This window comes from Ochotona princeps, chromosome 22, assembly GCF_030435755.1.
Source record: "Ochotona princeps isolate mOchPri1 chromosome 22, mOchPri1.hap1, whole genome shotgun sequence".
NCBI lineage: Eukaryota > Metazoa > Chordata > Mammalia > Lagomorpha > Ochotonidae > Ochotona > Ochotona princeps.
Genome location: NC_080853.1, coordinates 866,179 through 882,001, shown reverse-complemented (window position 1 = coordinate 882,001; position 15,823 = coordinate 866,179). Strand labels below are relative to the sequence as shown.

At 64.6% G+C, this 15,823-nt stretch overlaps 1 protein-coding gene across 1 annotated transcript in view; it reads right to left on the bottom strand.

Annotated features, from left to right (window-relative positions):
* Nucleotides 1-11,096, bottom strand: part of TAF4 (TATA-box binding protein associated factor 4) — a 45,817-nt gene extending 34,721 nt beyond the window's left edge. Inside the window, exon 1 of the mRNA XM_058679679.1 lies at nucleotides 9,773-11,096. Coding sequence (XP_058535662.1) covers nucleotides 9,773-11,054 — 1,282 coding nt within the window. The 5' untranslated portion in view covers nucleotides 11,055-11,096. The remainder of the gene's footprint in view (nucleotides 1-9,772) is intronic.
* Between the last annotated feature and the right edge of the window lie 4,727 nt (nucleotides 11,097-15,823).

Below are 15,823 nucleotides of genomic sequence, written 5' to 3'. Positions count from 1 at the left end.
CCCTCTGCAAGTCAGATCAGCCAGCAGCTGGGCACCCCAACACCCCAGGTGCCTGCGACAGCCCAGGATATCCACCCAGGATCACCCCAGCGCAAGCCCTGAAAGCGCTCCGCCCTCTCCAACCGCAAGTCACCTGCACTAGCTCGTCCAGCTCCGCTGAACACCCACGTCACTCACCGAGAGCGCCTGAGCAGCACACACCCACCATCTCAAGTGGAGACTGGGCCGCCTGCCTGGGAACAGCTAACAGAAGGCAGCCTCTCCGGGGGCCCACCGCGGGACTCAGTGCAGGGGGGACCACGGAGGAGGGTCCTCCACGCCTCTACTCTGGAGCCCAGCCTCCTCATCCTCCCAGCTGGGTGCAGCCCTCGCCCCCACCAGGTCTCCCATCAGTCCCACATCTCCCACAGGGTTCTTCTAACCAGAGCAGCTCTCCAAGGGCTTTTCCCAAAACACCAAAACATCTGCTAGGGCCGGAATTGGGGAACAGCCTCCTGGGGAGCTGGCCAGCTGGCACGCCACCCCCTAGGCGCCAAGCCCCTTCCCAGCACCCCAGAACAAAGCAAAGGACTGTAAATGGCCAAAGTCCCAACAGAGACAAGGATGCAAGGGCCACCAGCCAGCAGGCGTGTCGCACACCTGCCATGTGTCAGGTGACGTGTGTCACACCTGTGTGCACCACACACCAGCGTATGCCCCGCTCCAAGAGGACGCAACAGCATTAGCTAGGAGAGTTCTGCTACCCTGGCCCCATGAAATCCAGCCCCTAGCATGGGGGGGTAAAGACACTGCCCACCTATCCTGTGCACCCCCAGGAGGTGGCCCTGGCAGGAGACTAGCAAGGGCGAGCCCCAACTCCAGGAAGTGAACACAGAAGCTCAGAAACCAGACACTGCTCACTGGAGGCAGGGCTTCAGACTGGATGACACAAATTGCACCCAGCAAGGGACAGGTGTGCTGGCCCCAGGGGCTGGCCAGAAGCCCCTCCTGGCCACTGCAAGAACCCAGGGACAGTCGCTGGCTACCTGCTCCCTCCACATAACCAAGGTCAGCCGCCAAGCAGCCACAGGCGCCCCTCCCCGCACGCTCCCCCGGCACTGCTGAGCCCCCCCCCGCAATCCCCCCGGCACTACTGAGCCCCCACTGCACGCTCTCATGGCACTGCTGAGCCCCCCCCGCACGCCCCCCAGGACTGCTGAGCCCCCACTGCACGCTCCCCCGGCACTGCTGAGCCCCCCCCGCAAGCCCCCCAGGACTGCTGAGCCCCCACTGCACGTTCCCCCGGCACTGCTGAACCCCCCCCCGCAAGCCCCCCGGCACTACTGAGCCCCCACTGCACGCTCCCCCGGCACTGCTGAGCCCCCCCCCCGCAAGCCCCCCAGGACTGCTGAGCCCCCACTGCACGCTCCCCCGGCACTGCTGAACCCCCCCCCCCGCAATCCCCCCGGCACTACTGAGCCCCCACTGCACACTCTCATGGCACTGCTGAGCCCCCCCCGCACGCCCCCCGGCACTGCTGAGCCCCTCCCCGCACGCTCCCCCGGCACTGCTGAGCCCCCACTGCACACTCCCCCGACACTGCTGAGCCCCCACTGCACGCTCTCCTGGCACTACTGAGCCCCCACTGCACGCCCCCCCCGGCACTGCTGAGCCCCCACTGCACACTCTCCCGGCACTGCTGAGCCCGCCCCCCGCACGCTCTCCTGGCACTACTGAGCCCCCACTGCACGCCCCCCCGGCACTGCTGAGCCCGCCCATTGCACGCTCTCCTGGCATTGCTGAGCCCCCACTGCACACTCCCCCGGCACTGCTGAGCCCCCACTGCACGCTCTCCCTGCACTGCTGAGCCCCCACTGCACACTCCCCCGGCACTGCTGAGCCCCCACTGCACGCTCTCCTGGCACTGAGCCCCCACTGCACGCTCCCCCAGCACTGCTGAGCCCCCATTGCACGCTCTCCTGGCTCTGCTGAGCCCCCACTGCACGCTCTCCTGGCTCTGCTGAGCCCCCACTGCACGCTCCCCCAGCACTGCTGAGCCCCCACTGCACGCTCTCCTGGCACTACTGAGCCCCCACTGCACGCTCCCCCAGCACTGCTGAGCCCCCACTGCACGCTCTCCTGGCACTACTGAGCCCCCACTGCACGCTCTCCTGGCACTACTGAGCCCCCACTGCACGCCCCCCCGGCACTGCTGAGCCCCTATTCAGATGCCGCCTCCATTCTTTTTTTTTAAGATTTATTTATTTTTATTGGCAAGGCAGATATACAGAAAGGAGGAGAGACAGAGAAGAAAATTTTCCGTCCGATGATTCACTCCCCAAGTGACCGCAACGGCTGGAGCTGGACCAATCTGAACCAATCTGAAGCCAGGAGCCAGGAGTCTCCTGTGGGTCTCCCACATGGGTGCAGGGTCCCAAGGCTTTGGGCACTCCTTGACTGCTTTCCCAGGCCACAAGCAGGGAGCTGGACGGGAAGCAGCGCTGCCGGGATTAGAACCAGTGCCCATATGGGAACCCGGCTCATGCAAGGTGAGGACTTTAACCATTACGCTATCGCACCGGGCCCCACCTCCATTCTTAAGAGTAAGGAGCCACCACAGCCCACCTCCTGCCTTCCGTTCCTGCCTGGACCCAGCTGCGGGTCAGCACACACCACGTCCTCGGGAGGGCTTAGACCCACGTGCTGCTGGACACAGTGATGTCCATACTCAGCCACGCCCTACATTGCCAATCTCCTCTCCCTGCGGGCAGCCGCGTGCTCAGCCCTTCCAACCCTCACTCCTGCTGACCCTGACACTCGGCCAGGCACCTCCTCTGCTCCGCCACCCAGAGCACCAGGCTACAACACTAACACCTCCCACAACCCCTGCTGCCCAGCCCTGCCCTGCCCTGAGCCCTGCCCTGAGTCCTGCCCGAGCCCTGCCCTGAGCCCTGCCCGAGCCCTGCCCTGAGCCCTGCCCGAGCCCTGCCCTGAGCCCTGCCCTGAGCCCTGCCCGAGCCCTGCCCGAGCCCTGCCCTGAGCCCTGCCCTGAGCCTTGCCCGAGCCCTGCCCTGAGCCTTGCCCGAGCCCTGCCCTGAGCCCTGCCCTGAGCCTTGCCCTGAGCCCTGCCCTGAGCCCTGCCCGAGCCCTGCCCGAGCCCTGCCCTGAGCCTTGCCCGAGCCCTGCCCTGAGCCCTGCCCTGAGCCCTGCCCTGAGCCCTGCCCGAGCCCTGCCCGAGCCCTGCCCGAGCCCTGCCCTGAGCCTTGCCCGAGCCCTGCCCTGAGCCCTACCCTGAGCCCCAGCACTTTGACAGCAAGAAAAACCCAGCCTGTCGTCAGGACCCAGGCCACTCCTGCACACTGACATACACACTCACGCTCACCCGTACACACTCTCAAACTCCTCCATTCACACAGTTGCACTCACCCGTACACAAACTCCTACAATGCTGCTACTTTTACACACTGTTGCACACCCGCACTTCGACAGTTACACTTACACACCCCACAGGAGAAACGGCAGCACCTTCCAGGGCAGCTGCACCCAGCCTAACACAGACAAGGCTGCCCGCACCCCTTGACGCTGCGGTCGTACCCAGAGTTCACTGCAGCTCACACATCCCTCACCAAAGTCAGCCTAAACCCAAACATAAGCCTTAGAAACCCTCCTTGGCACCCGACACGGTGGCCTAATGGCTAAAGTCCTCACCTTGAACTCCCCAGGTTCCCACATGGGCACTGTTTCATGTTCCAGTGGCCCCGTTTCCCATCCAGCTCCCTGCTTGTGGCCTGGGAAAGCAGTGGAGTACGGCCCAAAGCCTTGGGACCCTGCACCTGCGTGGGAGACCTGGAAGAGCTCCTGGCTTTGGATTGGCTCAGCTCCAGCCGTTGCGGTCACTTGGGGAGTGAACCATCGGACGGAAGATCTTCCTATCTACCTTTCCAATAAAAATAAGTGAATCTTATAAAGAAAAAAGAAAAGAAAGAAAAAAAGAAACTCCCCTTGGTCCCCCGCCAGGGCAGCAGCAGGTACAGGTGGGGGCCAGGACGGACACACAAGGTGGGCAGTGAGCAGGGTCCCTGGGACACGGGCGAGCTCCTGCTCCTTGGCCAGGGCGCTCAGCAGTACTGAGGAAATGTGACAGCCACGAAAATAAAACAGCCATGCAGGAGGCAGACCTGGCCTTCGCGTCCATCCTCGAGCCAAAGGCACGCAAGCAATTAGGCCACACCACCTCCAGGACTCCCTGACTCACTCTCCATGCATCTGGGCCATGGAGCCCACATCTGACGCTGCGGATGCCAAGCGGGCAGGTGCTCGGCTGGCAAGACACCCCCACAGCCCAGGGAGGGCGGGAGAAGTCACAGCCCTGTGATCCCAAGAGCAGGGCAGCCCCAGCAGAGCCAAGCTGCCTCCCCTGAGAGCTGGGTGGGACCCTAGAGGGGCCAGGACCCTTTGGAGTACAGCAGCCCAGTGCAGAGAGCAAGCCACGTGAGGGCACCTGGTGGCAGAAAAGCAGCTGCCTAAGAGCCACGGGCCACTTGGGCAGCCAGAACCAGCTGCACCTTCAGCACCCACTGGCCCACCACACACAGGCAGAGACCAGACCATCACACAGCACAGCGCTCACCCAGGGCTGGTGTGCAGCCGACAGGGCCACTGAAAGACACACAATGGGTATTCCACCCAAGAACAGACATCAACCAAACCCCATGTGTACACACACACACACACACACACACACTCTGCTTCAAGTTGTCACCCTGTGCTCACGCCCGTCGTGGGAGGAATTCTCTGCCCTCTGCCCCCAGCTAGCCGGCCACAGCTGAAGCTCCGTGTGCTCTGGCTCCATGAGGCCCACTCACAACTTCTGTCCAGGTTATCCTGCCCCTGGCCACTGCCCCCTGCCTCGCCCCCACCCCGGAGAGCTGTACCCTGAGACCCCCAGAGCAGCTCCCCCAGGGAGCAACAGGGCAAATGGGCCATGGGGGTGAACCACAGAGAAAAAGCACCCGTGACCACGGGACCACGGGACACAACTTAAAAGTCGCAACTTCCTACGGAATGTGCCAATCTCCAACAGGCACATTCGAGACGACTGCAGGAGCAGCCCGGCCCAGCTGAGAGTCCACTTGAGCCACAGTCCGAGACCCTGGCCCGTGAGCCCCTCGAGCATCTCGGCCGGGCACAGAGCTCGGGCTGAGAGCAAGAGGGGGAGGACAAGGCCAGCTGCCCTGGCCCCTGCCATCTCCTCCCAGCTCCTCGGATGAGCACACCAACTTCACAGCCAGAAAAACACGCTCAGAAGGAAATCATTCTCAAGTGACTACTACCTTTGCAACTTCGAGTTACAAACGCTCTCCTTTTCCCGTTCTAGCTCGGCGGGCCCTGGTGCCCTGGCTCCCCCTCCAGACAGCACCCAATCTACGGGCAGCTCAGGACAAGGCCTGACAGAACCTTCCTTTAAGCCCTCCTGCTGGCCACTGTCCCCCGTGTCAGCGCAGTTACAGCATGAGGCCCCTCCCTCACCTCAAAATGCCACCCGGCCTTGGCCAGACCCACTGTCCCAGGGTCCCGCTGGCCCCTGCCGTGCGCTGCTACCCATCCAACCCCAGAAGCAAGCCCCTTCCAGCTATCATCCCTTCCTGCTTAGCCCAGCTGGTGGGCACAGGTGCTGGCTGGGCCCCCTGTGCGCCTCCCCAGGGAGAACATCAACACCAGCAGGGCCCCAGGGCCCCCGCTGCCCGCTCCCCAGCCCTTCCATGGGACCTGACAGGTCTTACAGGACAGACAAACCCAGCAGATCTGCGTCTCAGTGAGCCCGGAGAAGCAGAGCCATGAGCACGCTGATTCCTGGGTCCACAAACGCAGAAGACACCCACCCCACCCTGCCAATGGCAGCAAAGGTGGCAGCCTGCTCCCCAACACCACAACATCTGGGCCTCATGGCACAGCGGGTCACCAGAAGTCAGAAAGGCCATGGCCAGTTCAACAGCGGACACACAGACACACACACAGGGTCAGGGACACACACAGACACACACACAGGGTCAGGGACACACACAGACACACACAGGGTCAGGGACACACACACACACACAGGGTCAGGGACACACACACAGACACACATAGGGTCAGGGACACATGCACACACACACAGGGTCAGGGACACACACACAGGGTCAGGGACACACGCACACACACACAGGGTCAGGGACACACACACAGACACACACAGGGTCAGGGACACACACACACACACAGGGTCAGGGACACACACACACACACACACAGGGTCAGGGACACACACACACACACACAGGGTCAGGGACACACACACACACAGGGTCAGGGACACACAGACACACACAGGGTCAGGGACACACACACACAGGGTCAGGGACACACACACACAAACACAGGGTCAGGGACACAGACACAGGATCAGGGACACACACACACACAGGGTCAGGGACACACACACACAGGGTCAAGGGTTTACACATCTTCAAACAGAGGTGACAGAGAGACCTATATTTGATTTTTGTCTCTTGCTTTTGACCATGTCAACCCTGAAGCCAATCATGAGAAGCAGGACACAGCAGGAAATATCATTCCAAGCTCCCGAGGCCCTGCGAGGGGTCCAGGGCTCCCATATCCAGCCCCAACTTCACAGTCCTGGCCAGCCGGTGCGCCGAGCACCCCCAGGGCAATGGCAGAGCGGCCAGCCTTCACCTCCTTCCGCAGCCCCATGTGCCCCGGCAGCCTCCTGTCCCACGGTCAAAGCCAGGTTGACAGCTCCACAAGGGGCCACGTCCAAGAGCAAAGGGGAGCTTCCGGCTCATTCACGCAGCCAGCCCCTCCGGAAGCCTGTCGCCAACGGCCACCCAAGGGGCGGCCAGGCCAAGGCAGGCTCCGGGCAGTGCATGCTGCTCTGACCCACCTCGTGCCCGGGAAGGACCCAGTGCTGCGGGTGATGCTGGCACCAGGGCACCATCCACCCAGAAAAGAGCCCATTTCCTGCAGCCTCAACACCCAAGAAGCCAGATGCTGTAGCCAAGCAGCTTCCTTGTGGGGGGCCGCACAAGCAGAACTCTACCCGCACGTGTGGACAACAGAACACACAGGAAGTCAGCTGTCCACCCCACACGTGGACACAGTGCTAGTGCCGGCAGGGAGAGGGTGACCCCAACAGGGCCACAGTCCCGGACGCTGTCACACCTGCACCGGGCACTTCCCAGAGTCTGCAGACACGTGCCGTCCACAGATCCCAGCTACAGGGTGGCTCCCAGGCCCCCAGCCTCACTGTGGGCACAGCTAGGACACCCCAGCAGGGAAGGGCAACCCTGGGGTCGGGTAGGCAGAAGCCCTGGACTGCCCTTGGTCACCCCTCCCAAAACACTGTTCTTGGTTCCCTACAAACATCACTGTCATCTAAGCAGGCCAAGAAGCCAAGCTCCCAGCCAGGCTCGGTCCACACAAGCGGCCATGGCCCCTCAGCCCCCGCGGCATGCCCCATCCTCAGAACCTGCACGCTCTGGGTGTGGCTCTGAACTCACTGAAGTCCTCCTTACAAGACCTTGTGTGACAATGTGACAAGCCCGAGACCCCTCCGACACATCCCATTCCCTTCCTCAAAGAACCAAGCCCGCTTCCCAGCCCAGGAGACTGAGACCCGCCCAGCGACGTGCCCTGCCAGGCCCCACCGCGGGGTCTCTCCCAGCAGCCACCCGCATCTCCAGCTCCCGGAACCTCAGCCTGGCCAGGAGCCCCCACTTTTACATCCCCACTTTACCAGAGGCTGTCTGTGCACCCGGCTCTGCCTGGGGGGCCACAGACACTCCTACCCCCCCATGAGGTCTCCAGGCCAGAGGGAAGAGACACTTTCCAACCACGATCAGGCCATGATTAGGAACCCACACAGGGGCCAAACAGAAAGGCGGGTAAGAGGAAATGGGGGGGATATGCAGAGAAGACCAGCATATCACCCCAAAGAAAGACCTTCAGCAAGGAGCGGGGGCACCTGCCAGGAAGGGCACTGCCTCACCGTCTCACCTCTCCACCCAAGCACAGCCCTAAAGACCCTCTGACCTAAAGACCCTTAAGTGTCCTAAGCCGCGTGATGTCTGAACAGCCAGTGGCGCCTACGATGCCGACAATCCCCCCAACCCCTTGGGGTCTGCGTCCCTCCCACAGCAGACACAGCTCAGGCCACAGCCCTTCAGAGGAGCAGATCCCAGCAGCACCCCGGCCTGGACGGAGACCCTCAGTGCTCGCGGCGGGTGAGGTGGTCTGCAGGGCCCCACCGAGGGAGAGTCCTTTCACACTCCACCCCACTTGCCAAGGACCTGCTACTGCACTTGACGCCTCCTGCAGCTTGGCAACTCCTGCCTGCCGGGTGGTGACAGGAACAAGCTATCAGCCAGCCGGGGCTCACGCACCCAGGCCGCTGCCCGCCAGCTCCTCTTCGCCACGAGAGGGTCCACAGACGCACAACACACAAGACCGGAAAGAACTTGCCACTTTCTCATCAGCAATGACACCCGGGAGGCTAACCATGGCCTCTCACGTCACTTCCACCTGGGGCATCACCCACCTGCAGCCCGGCCCAGGCACACCCAGCCCACAGAGCACCCGAGTGATGCCTCCTCATCAAGCCTGATGACCCCAAGCTCCCTGAAGCAGGACAAGGCAGGAGGTCCCCCTGTGCCAGGCCTCAGGTGCTGTGCCAGCAGTGGGCACAGGCCCGACCTCCAGGCTCCCTGGCCCTCACAGCCAGGCACCTGCTGAAGCCCACGAGCCTGGACAGCGCACACGGGCCTCCTACCAAAAGACCGACAGACATGTGCGTGAGGGCAGATGGAGGGGGCAGGGCGGCCCAGCTCGTGCTACGGGGAGCCTGCCCCCCAGCCCCACCCCCAGCTTCACCCCTTCCCCCCCCCGGGCTTGCCCTCTACCTGCCCTGGAGAGGCTACAGGGATGCCCTGCCCCTCCTGGGCTCAGTGACCCACTGCCGGCCCTCTACACCAAGCAAGAGGGCCACGCCAGAGCTGGCAACTCCTCATGACATGCCGGGGAGGAGCTCTCCGCACGCTGGGGTGCCAGCCAGGGAAGCTGGGGGTGATGGCCAAGGCGGCCCTATGTGCCTGAGGGTACCAAGCTCTCCTGGGCAATCCTGAGGAGCCCTTAGGAACTCTGAGCCGCTGCAGCTGAGGACGGAGCGTACTCGCACACCCTAGTTCTGCTGTTCTACACCTGGGAGTCTCCCTCCTCCACACACACACAGCTGCTGCCCACGCCAGGGCTCCGGGCGCGCTGCCTGTCCGGGGCCAGGTGGGAAGCCACGTCACCCCGCCTTGATCTCGCCTGGGAGAGGGGGTCTGCCAGCCTGCCTGCCAGCCCGCAGGAGAGCAGGCAAGGCCCCAGAAAGGGGGGCACGGAGGAACACCACCACTGCAGACGTACGGGAAGCCCGGGCGATCCCCAGCTCCCGGGAGCCCCATGGCCGCCCCGGGGAGCCCGCCACTGGTGCCTCGCCAACAGCGGTGACCCAACACGACCCGGCAGGCCAGGAGGGCCCGACCCAGCCAGTCGGAAAATGCAAACACCAGGACCCGGACGCAGAAGCACACCACTTCGGGTCAGGCTGGGGCTCAGGGCCTGCGGCAGCCTGGGGGCCCTGCGGGACAGATGACCTTAGCGCGTCAGCCGGCGCGGCGGACAACTTCCTGGAAGCAGCGCGCCGCGGCAGCCCGCCCTGCGCCCGCCCGCCCTGCGCCCGGCGTCCACTCACCTGGGGGCAGCTGGAAGTTCTGAATGTTGGTGGGGTTCTGAGGCGGCTGCGGCAGACGCGGGGCCAGCACGGTGGGCGTCAGCGCGGCGCGGATCCCGGCGGTGGTGGCCGTGGGCGTCCGGGGCAGGTTCTGGGGCACGGCGCCGGCCGCGCCTTTCGGCAGCCCGGTGGGGGTCCCGGGGCCGGGGCTGGGCAGCGCCCCTTGCATAGTTGGCCCGAGGATCATGCCGGCCGTGGAGCTGGCCGCGCCGCCGGCCGCCAGGGTCTGCGGGGGGGGCGCCGCCGCCGCCGCCACCACCGTCTTGGGCGACTCGGCCTTGACCCCCTGCACGGGCGCCGCGGCGGGCACGCCGGGCCCGGGCTGGCCGCTACCCCCCGCGGGGCCCCCGGCGGCCGGGGCGGGGGCGGGGGCGGCCCCGGCGCTGCCCCCGTTCTGCGCGGCGGCGGCGGCGGCGGGGGGCGGCGCGGCGGGCGCGGGTCCAGCCGGGTGGCCGGGCGGCCGGGCCAGGGTGGCCGGCGCGGGCGGCGGCGGGGGCGGGGCGGCGGCGGGCGCGGGGACGGCTGGGGGCGAGGGTGCGGCGGGGGCGGGCGCGGGGGGCGCGGCGGCGGCGGGGACGGCGGGGGCGCCCAGGAAAGGGGGCGTCTGGATGACAGTGCCGGGCGCGGGCTTGGGGGGCGGCGGCGGCGGCGGCGCGGGCCCGTTGTTGACCAGGCTGACAGCAGGTGCGGCGTGGTGCGAGTTCAGGAGCGCGGCGCCCCCATTCAAAGTTTGCGCGGCGGGGCCGGCGGGCTTGGCGGGGCCGGCGGCGGCGGCGGCGGCGGGCTCCGGCCCCGCGCTGGCGGCGGCGGCGGCGGGGGGGACCGGGGCGCAGGGCCCCGCGCTGCCCTCGGGCGGCGGCCTCAGCTTCGCGGCGGGCGCCGCTGCGGGCCCTGCGGGAGCAAGCGGGCGGCGCGGTGAGCCGGGGCCCTCGCGCCGCGGCCCCCCGCCCCCCGGCCGCGCTCTACCTGCGGGGGGCGGCTCCGGCGGCGCTCCGGGCGCGCCCTCGGCGGGGGCGGCCGCGCCAGTGCCCGCGGCTCCGGCCGGGCTGCCGCTCACAACATGGTTCCCGAGCGCGCCGGCGGCCGCGGCCCGCACCTCGGGCGTGCGCGGCGCGAGGTGGTGGTGGTGGGCCGCGCTGGCCGCCAGCTGCGACTCGAGCGAGCCCACCAGGTCGCTCACCACTTTCTCGTCCACCTCGCTGTTGAAGAAGACCTCGTCCAGCAGATCCGAGCCCGCCGCCATCTTTCCTCCTCGGCCGCCGCCGCCGCCGCCGCTCGGCCGAGCGCGCCTGGGCGGGGAGGAGGTTCCGAGGGGGGCGGCGCGGGGCGGGCGCGGGGCGGCGCGGGGTGCGAGGCCGGCGGGCTGCGCAGGCGCGCCCGCCCCCGCGGGGGCTCCCGGCCGCCCCGGATTGGCCGCGGCGCGCGCTTAAAAGGCGCGGCCAATGGCTGCGAGCGCTAGAGGCCGGGACGCGGGCGGGCGGCCGGGTGCGGCGGAGGCCGGCGGCCGGGCGCCGGCGCGGGGGGGCGGCCCGGGGTGGCGGGGCGCCGTGCGGCCGAGCGGGGCGCGGGCCCCGGGCCCCGGGCTGGGGGGCGCAGGGCCCGGGGCGCTCGCCGCCGGCCGGCCTCCCTCTTTGTCTCCGCGCCTCCAAAATGGCTGCGGCCGAGGCTGACAGGAGCGGCGGCTGAGGCCGGATGGAGCGTGGGGCTGCCGGGCGCCTTGGAGAGCGACCGGGGGACGCCCCCGCGCGCGTGGTGTGGCCTGCGGCCGCGAGGCTAGCCGGGCGCAGTGACCGGCCGGGGCCGGGTTACGGCCGGGGGCGCGGGGAGGAAGCGCGCCGGCGTTCCCGTGCGGGGTGGTCTCCACCGGCTTGCTTGCGGGGAGGGGCAGCGTGTCTGCAGTCGCGTCTGCCGCCGCGGGACGCTTCCAGTGCCCTCGTGGCTTTGTTTCCTTTAGCCAAGAGATGGTGGTCTGGGGCGCTTGCAGTGGTCTTCTCACTTCTTCGTGGGGGGAGCCCAGAGGAGCTCCAGGGCCAGTCCGGCCTCCTGAGGTCGCCGGACTCCGCCGGGAGCACCGAGCACCAGGCCCTCCAAGGAAAGGGGTGTTTCGTTTCATAAAATCAGACACAGCTTGGTGCTCGAACACAAGCCCCGCACCCCCGAGCGCCTGGAGGAGGGGTGCAGGCACCAGCGGCAGTGCCTGGAAGTCTGTGAGCCGGTGACCAGGCGCCCGCGGGCACGGAGCCTCTAGAACTCCGCCAGGGTGGGGGCCCGAGTGCCCCGGCCAGTGAAAGAATCTGCAAATGGGCCTGGGAGGCAGAGTGCTGCGCTGTGCCGGGTCACTCCCCGCAGGCCGCACTGGAGCAAAGCTTCGGCAACTGCAGGGCGGTGACCCACGGCCCCAGACCCGGGAGACCCGGATGGGTGGGAGGTGACCAGCAACGGGGAAGACTGTCATTCCACCTTTCAAAGAATTAACAGCTGAGGAGATTTTAAAGCAGAGCCAGCCAGCCACTGAGTTGGGCCCCGTGGGACTGGCCGGTGATGGCCTGCTGGTTCCAAGGTCCCCCTGCAAACCCCACGGAGCCTCGTCTGCGGTCCTGATATCTGCAGATCCTTGGGGGCATCAGCAGGCCCCACCGGAGCCTCTCACCCCAGTGTAGCCTCCCTTGGCCACTCCCAGCACCCCTGGGTCAGCCTCCCTTGGCCGCTCACAGCACCCCTGGAAGCCCCCCCTGCCCAGTGGTTGCAGGAAGCTGGGTGGCCTACTCAATCATACCTAGGATTGGAGGATTAACAAACGGACGTAGCAGAGGGTTACGCTGTCCACCTGTTGGCCTTGGGGGCTCTGGGGACCTGGCCTCATTTCCTCCTGTTTCAGCAGCTTTGCTTGTCCACAGCTGGAAAGGGGGAATTGTTCTGGGTCTGTACTTGACACCACGTTAACAAGGAAAGCTTTTACTGTCGGACCCTTCCTCGTGTGCCCACTGGGAGGCAGCAGCTGCTGGCCAGCGTCCCTGGCTCAGGAGTCCCCCCCCCCCCCCACGTCTGACCCTAGCTGTTGGGAAAACCTGGGAGTGTAGCAGCAAGTGGAAGACCCTCTCTCTGCTCTTCAAATAAAATGGCATTTTTAAATTTTGTTTAACCTTTCCATGCTGTGCTGTATCAAGCACAATGGTTTTGTTGTCTGTCTGAAAGCCTTCACCATAAGAAAATGAAAAAGGGCCCAGCGCAGTAGGCTAGCGCCTAAAGTCCTTGCCTTGTATGCGCCATAATCTCATATGAGCCCTGGTTCTAATCCCAATGACCCCACTTCCCATCCAGCTCCCTGCTTGTGGCCTGGGAAAGCAGTGGAGTACGGCCCAAAGCCTTGGGACCCTGCACCCACGTGGGATACCTGGAGGAGGTTGCTGGCTCCTGGCTTTGGATCAGTGCAGCACCTGCCTTTGCGGTCACTTGGGGAGTGAATCATCGGATGGAAGATCTTCCTCTTTGTCTCTCCTCCTATCTGTATGTCTCACTTTCCAACAAAAATAAATCGTGAAAAAAAAAGGAAAACGAAAAAGGTGAAAGTAGGGGGCAGTTGGAGGCCTGACAAGTCCCCAGGGTCCCATTCCCTGGCTGACCCTGCCAGCCTGGCCTGCCCCTTCCTCAACTGTGAAGACTCGGAGCAGACCACCTGGCCAACTGTGTAGGTGCCTGGCGGGGCCGGGAGCAGGCACATGACACCCCATTAGGAACACACATTTCGGGGGGTTGAAGCCCGAGGGCCCCTCCTCACCCCTCCAGTGGTTCCAGAGACGCAGCGACACCCCAGCGTCCAGCTGGCCAAGCATCGGTAACATCTCAGGCAGACACCCGTCCTGGGCACGGGGTCCTCTCAAGTGATGACAGCTGGAATGGCCCTGGTCCTGGACAGGGTCACAGCTGAAGTCCTTGTGGACCTGACAGGCAGGGAGCCCGTGGCAGGACTCAGCCCAGAGGCACTCTTCAGCCTCCCTGGAGCAGGCAGGACACAAGGTTCAGTGGGCCTACAGCAGGCTAATTATTAACTGTGACCTGAAGTGATGTCGCAAGTGTCCCAATGGTCTTTGGCAGATGAAAGGTTGCTCGCCCACAGGCGGAAGGGCCAGAGCCTGACAGGCTGCCCTGCTCCCCGGCAGGCCAGGCAGACCCTGTGAGGGCAGGCACTTGTCTCTGAGTGTCAGATCGGCTTCTCCAAGACCTACCCGACATGCAGCTCTCACAGCTCTACGGACACCCACAGCGCTATCGTAGAGGGGGAATGTTGGCAGGTCCTGGACAGCACCCCCACAGGTCAACCCTCCTTAACCATCACCACCACCACAGAGGGCACACATGGGCTGGCCTCACTTCCCAAACACGGAAGCCTGGGGCAGATTGCACCTGTTTCCCCTCCCCGCCCCCACTGTAAGCTCACTGCCCCCCACGTGGCTCCCTAGAATCGCTTGTTGACATGGCCGATTCCTGGCCAACGCACTCATGATCTGGTTCTCTTGCTCCTTGTAGCAGGTGCACCTTGGACAAGCCCCTGAGCCCTGGCACCAGTGATGTTCAAAGTGTGTTTGTAGGATGGGGGTACATCAAGATGCAATTATAGACAATAACCAGTAAGTGTCTTTAGGCTGTAGCTAAAGTCCTCCCTTTGCACGCCCAGGACCCCATCTGGGCGCCGATTTGTATCCCAGCTGCCCCACTTCCCATCCAGCTCCCTGCTTGTGGCCTGGGAAAACGGTGGAGGACGGCTCAAAGCCTTGGGACCCTGCATCCACCTGGGAGACCTGGAATTGGCTCCTGGCTTCGGACTGGTTCAGCTCTGGCCATTGCTGCCACTTGGGAAGCAAGTCATCGGACGGAAGACCTTCCTCTCTGTCTCTCCTCCTGTGTATCTGACTTTCCAACAAAAATAAATAAATCTTTTTTAAAAAAAAAAAGGTTCATGGGGCCCGGTGGCGTGGCCTAGCGGCTAAAGTCCTCGCCTTGAAAGCCCCGGGATCCCATATGGGCGCCAGTTCTGATCCCGGCAGCTCCACTTCCCATCCAACTCCCTGCTTGTGGCCTGGGAAAGCAGGAGAGGACAGCCCAATGCATTGGGACCCTGCACCCGTGTGGGAGACCCGGAAGAGGTTCCTGGTCCTGGCATCGGATTGGCGCGTACCGGCCCGTTGCGGCTCACTTGGGGAGTGAAACATCGGATGGAAGATCTTCCTCTCTGTCTCTCCTCCTCTGTATATCCGGCTTTCCAATAATAATAAAATCTTTAAAAAAAAAAAAGGTTCATGGCAACAACTGCCCCCCCACCCTCCACCCGGCCAAGCCCTGAGAACCGGGGCAGCAGCGGGCAGGGACTGCAAGCCCCTCCTGTCTCCCTGGCCCCATTGCAGAGAGCGGCTCCTAGAGGCTCATCCAGCAGGACAAGCAGAGGTCCCAGGGGCCTGGGCAGCTGCAGGTGCAAGGCCAGCTACTCAGGACACCAGTGCTGAAACTAAAGGCAACGAAGTTTCTGGTGATGGCATGAGACAAAGATGGGCCAAAGAGGTTCCCTGTGTTTTTAACATTTGCTTACTTGTTTATGTAAAAGAGCCTCTCTCTCTCTCAGACACACACCTTCCATCTGATGGCCAGAACAGCCAGGATTGGGCCAGGCTGAAGCCCAGAGCCAGGAGCCCCAGCCTGCTCTCCCTCGTGAGTGCAGGACCCCAGCACTCTACTGCCTTCCTAGGGCATTAGCAGGCAGCTACTCAGCAGTGGGAGGAGCCGGAACTGACCAGCGCCCAGTGTGGGGTGGATGTTGGCCCCTGGGGAGGGGGGTTGGACACTCCACAAGGGTCGCTGTCTTTGTCCAGTGAATTCTGTTCCTGAGAAGCACAGGTAACTGTGACACAAGCCAGGGAGGGCTCCCCGGAAGGGGTGGGAGCATGCACAGAGATCAGCCGACAGAGAGGGCGGGGGAGGGCAGAGCAAGCGCCTGGTGGGGGAGTACAGGGTGGCGGG